The following is a 4,786-nucleotide window of genomic DNA, read 5'->3' as shown; positions in this document are numbered from 1 at the left end:
ACATAAAAAGACATGACACGTTACTTTCACTGATCCAATCAGAATCTTACAGATCTGACGGAGGCGTGGTTTTGATGGTGTTTGGTAATTTTTCATTCAACAATAAACCATAACATCCGAGGTATAAAACTATGCCGCGTCAGCTCTAACGCCAGTTCAAAGCGTTCCAGAGAAAGTGACGGAGTGGCCAATCCTGATCTCCACTCTTTAACCGAAAGAACAACGACAAGCTGAAAAATTCGTTGCCATTCCAACTGTGGCAACAGTTCCTTTCAGAATAAAAGCTGAACCATCAAGACCCAGGCTTGGGTCTCACCAGCAGTGTTAATTTTGACAGGAAATTTTAATTTTATTTTAGTCTTAGTCTTTTGGCTGAAAATTCATTTTAGTCTTAATCTAATTTTAGTCATTGGATTTATTTTAGTTTTAGTCCCATTTTAGTCGATGAAAATAAGCAATTTTAGTCAACAAAATGCATATATTTTTTCTAATGAAGTAATTTCCTACTTTTGTATAGAGCACGGAAAAACTAGTGTAATTTAATACACAGGGTCCAAACTCTTAACCACCACTGATCAGATATAGCACACACAGCTAAGAACATAGAATATTTGAATAAAAAAAAACACTTCACGTGTTTAACACTTACGTGTTTAATAAAAAAACAAAAAGCACACTGGAAATCACAAAGGTGCTCTTTTTAGCAACTGCACAACAAGAATTTACAAGAACAGCAAATTTAAACATGTTAACCCTGAGTCTGTAGATATTCACTTGTTACAACACAGGCTCAACCAAACAGTGTGAATATTTATTTGCTGCGATTCATTTTGAGAAAAGCACTTCGTGCTAGTGTGAACTCTGCTCGGTTGCGTTTCCCTCTAGTGAGGTCACCTGTGATACTGATCACTCTTTCTGCAAAAGGTTGAGAAGCTGGCATTGCCAATATATCTAATGCTAATGGTTTCAGGCTGTGATCAAATGTGTCACATTTTCCAAGCCAAAACTCCATTCCCGTTTCACAAGTGATGGACTGTGAGAGCTCTTCCTTATACTGGCTCATCTGCTGTCTAACACTACACTTGGAAGACTTTGGTTTAGGCTTTGTTCTGAATTTGGAGAGAAACCTAAAGACTGGTTGTCTGGAGGAGGAGGAGGCAGATGATGAAGAGGAGGCGGCGGCGGGTGGTGCCGGTTCAGGTCCATTCAGTTCCTCCAGATCAGAGTGGTTCTCCTGTGTCTGAGAGCACTGAACAACATACCCTTCTGCCTGCTTGAGCAGCTCCTGAATGTTATCATCAGCCACATTGAGGAGGGTCTGACACACAGTAGGATTGAGAAAGCAAGCAGCTGCTACAAGTGGGGAAAACTTGTCATCTGAGGGATCAAGTACCCAGGCAAAACGCTGGTTCACATTCCCTTCCATTTTACGGGCTAGAGCAGCAACCTCTCGACTTGTGTTTTGTTCCACATCTGCCAGATGGCTGAGTAAATCAAAGAGAGCAGGGAGTGTTAATGACATAGACATTGTGTCACTCTGAAGAGTTTGTGTGTGCTCAGCAAAAGGCTGCAAAAGTTCTTGCATTGACTTCAGCTTCTGCCACTCACTCGAGAGCAAGCAGTCCCATCCCATCTCGTTTGCTCCTTCACAAACAGATTCTTTAACTTTGAGGAGACGTGCAACCATTTCATAAGTACTTGACCAGCGTGTGGGGCAGTCATTCCCAACAGTTAGGCCGCACTCATCCAAAATCTTCTGTGTTGCGACTGATGACTGGCGAAAAAGTTTCACGATTGATCGGACTTTGTTCAAGACTCTGATGCTTTCCTCCTTGTTTATCATGTGGACAACAAGCTGCAGCGTATGGACGACACATGGCATCCTGTACATGCCTAGGTCTTGACACTGCAGGTTTTCTGTCACCTTGGAATCACTTTCACTTAGGATGGATGCATCTGGACCATCGGAGCTGGAATCTTCATCTTCTGGAGCACGATGTTTGAATGCTGCCACCATATTGCTACCATTGTCTGTTATTACGGTGAGAACTTTCTCATTTAGGATCCCCCATTCTTGCACTTTTCCACACAAGCCTTAATGGACTGGGCAGTGTGCGGATGGTCAAGTTGTTCAAGAGCTAGCAGTAAGTGTTCTGGTTTTTGTTGTTCAACACAGAAAAAGCAGCAACTTATGCCAAGGAATGATGCTGTCAGTCCCTTTTTAGTCCACAGATCAGTCCCAATACATACTTTTCTGGCACTAGACAGTCTTTTCTTAAATGTAGCTTTTTTGTTTTCATAGTGTTTTTCAATTAGATTACTTATCTTGGTTTTCTTTGGCACAGTAAACTTCTTATCCAAACTTTCCATCATCAGAATAAAATCCTCATCTTCTACTGTTGTGACAGGCAATCCTGTACATCCAATCCATGTAGCGATAGCCTCTTCTTTCATTTGTTGTTCTTTGGCATCACTCTTGTACTTTGTAGTACTTGTAAATGCGTCCTCAATGTTCTGGTTGGACATTTTTGCCTTTTTGGTAGCTGGTTGGCCACCATCAGCAATGGTTTTCTGCAACTGCAAGAAAATAAAAGTACACAATTAAAACATTGACTTTCTAACAATGATTTACCTGTTGCTTTTTGAGATTTCATACATTATATTATATATATATATACATACACACACACACACACATAAACATCTGTGCGGGCTCGGGACTCGGATCATATCAGTGCAAACCAGACAATGTGAAAATTATAAACAGCCAACAGCATGCTTCACTTTACTGGTCTAGTCCTGGTTTAGAGCGCACGTACAGCCAGCGGCTGTGACCCAAAAAGTACCAGAACCGCTCACGGCGCATGCGCAATCATGCATCAACACTGCTCGCCCGCTATTTCCCTAATAACACACGTTATAGTCATGAAAATACGGTACTTCCGAATTTTTATCCCAACATGACAGAGTTGATACAGTTTTATTTGCCTGTATATTACTTTTCGGGTCGTCACGTGTACATTTAAGTGGATTTACCTCGGAGAAAATGGCGAAGTGGCCATTCTGTAGATGCCTCTTCAGATTCGTTGTGTTCTTTCCTCGGAACGACAGTCCACACTCTTGGCATGTAGTCTTGGTAGCAATGTTATCAAAAGAAAAATGACTCCACACATCTTCTCTTCTTTTTCGCCAAGCAGTTAACATTTTCCTCTACTCCTTCTTCTTATGCCGTCGATATAGTCAGTGAGCTATGTTTAGCACACCGCGCATACCTGCCCCTTTATACTATTCAGGGTCTGTCTTCTCTCACGTCGTCCCGCACGTTCACGGCACGCCACACTCCTTGTCTTCTACTACGTTCGCATCTCACAACAACACAATAGTCGCACCGCACCATAGAGCGCCATGTAGAACAGCGTCATCGTAGATTTTCGTCTCGTCTTTCATTCGTTGACTAAAAGTTTCAATCAATTTAATTATCGTCTTCGTCTTTTTCCAAGCTTTTATTTTGAATTTTTGTTTCATTTTCGTCTGTAAATATATTTTCGTGACGAAAAAAAAGACGAAAATATTTTGTCAACAAAATTAACACTGCTCACCAGACGCCAACAAACTGTCGTGTACCCGGAAGTAACTCAGACTGGACTGGTCGGCACTGCTGCTTTTCCTACCGGCTCGGTTCCAGAGAGGGTCAAGCTGAACCTCGACATTCCTGATCTAAAGGGGACTTCCACGAAGGGTAGGTAGACCGACAAATGGTGTCTCATTTGTTTATGAACCTCCTAACAAAAGCTTAATGTGAAGACAACACCTTCAGTTCCCGCCAGAACTAATCGCGTCTTCGGATTTGCTGGTTCTGATTAACATCACATGTCATCCATTCACAGTCTCATCCACTTTAGTTACACCATACATTTAGTTTTAAAGTCAGTCTAGTTTAAGTTGTTAGTAATAAAATTATTAACTTTTAAGCTTGACTCTCTCTCTTCTGTTGTCTCTGAGTGAATACGAAGCTGTTATCTAATCCCTGCAATAAAAAGTTCCAATCTTCTGGTTTAAATAACCTCACAGATCCATAAGGTTGATTTCATATTTCCTATGGAATCCCACGCCTTATGGCTCATTAAATAACATGTAATCTAATTCATTACACCAGTCTGGGGATTATTGTTTTACAAAAGCTGTGACAGCTGAGAATTTGTCCCAAAGCCATAAAATAAAAAATGTTGGTATGAAACTCACTCCAGTAGCTCAGAGTACATGTCTGACCTACATGTGCATTTGTAAGAGGATAAAACTTTGTTCAAAACAAAAATCTTTGTCAACTAAAACCTTTTAGAGATTTAGTCGACTAAAATCGACTAAGATTAAAATGCATTTTTGCCGTCAAGACTAAGACTAAGATTTCCGCCAAAAACGACACTGCTCCTCAGCTATGACAGAAAAGAGCTGGTTCTTTCTGAGTCTTAAAAACCCTGAAAGAGCTCAGCCGTACCAGACTTCTTCTTGGGAAGGGTGGATGCATCATCCTCCAGGGATGGTCCAGTTGTCACTTCTTGACTGTGCCAGAAGCAAATGAAGAAGTCTTTAAGAACAGTGTATGGTTTCAACAGTCTCGCATAATCCCTTTGGAAGCACACAAGTCAGCAGATTATTAAGTTATCCACGTGGAGGTAATAAGTTGAAGCAGGAGCAAAACTTTATATATCCACGGGTAGGGAACACTTCCAAAACAGTATATTGATCTTTGTAATTGCACTTATCATGATTCAGTGCGGGAAAGAGC

The 4,786-nt window shown here is 41.1% G+C and overlaps 1 protein-coding gene across 1 annotated transcript; it reads right to left on the bottom strand.

Moving 5' to 3' along the window:
- Nucleotides 1-149: 149 nt before the first annotated feature.
- LOC139068963 (zinc finger BED domain-containing protein 4-like) lies at nt 150-3,295 on the bottom strand. The gene is made up of 2 exons (XM_070549816.1): nt 3,037-3,295; nt 150-2,577 (listed from the first exon to the last, which is right to left on the bottom strand). Exon 2 carries the CDS (start codon nt 2,015-2,017, stop codon nt 812-814), a length of 1,206 nt encoding a protein of 401 aa, XP_070405917.1. The 5' UTR covers nt 2,018-2,577; nt 3,037-3,295; the 3' UTR covers nt 150-811.
- Between the last annotated feature and the right edge of the window lie 1,491 nt (nt 3,296-4,786).

The sequence above is a fragment of the Nothobranchius furzeri genome, chromosome 3 (assembly GCF_043380555.1).
Source record: "Nothobranchius furzeri strain GRZ-AD chromosome 3, NfurGRZ-RIMD1, whole genome shotgun sequence".
Lineage (NCBI taxonomy): Eukaryota > Metazoa > Chordata > Actinopteri > Cyprinodontiformes > Nothobranchiidae > Nothobranchius > Nothobranchius furzeri.
This window is presented reverse-complemented; position numbering and strand designations above follow the sequence as displayed.

Coding starts and splice junctions, on each gene's coding strand:
- LOC139068963 (XM_070549816.1), bottom strand. CDS start 2,017: ATGGTGGCAGCATTCAAACATCGTGCTCCAGAAGATGAAGATTCCAGC.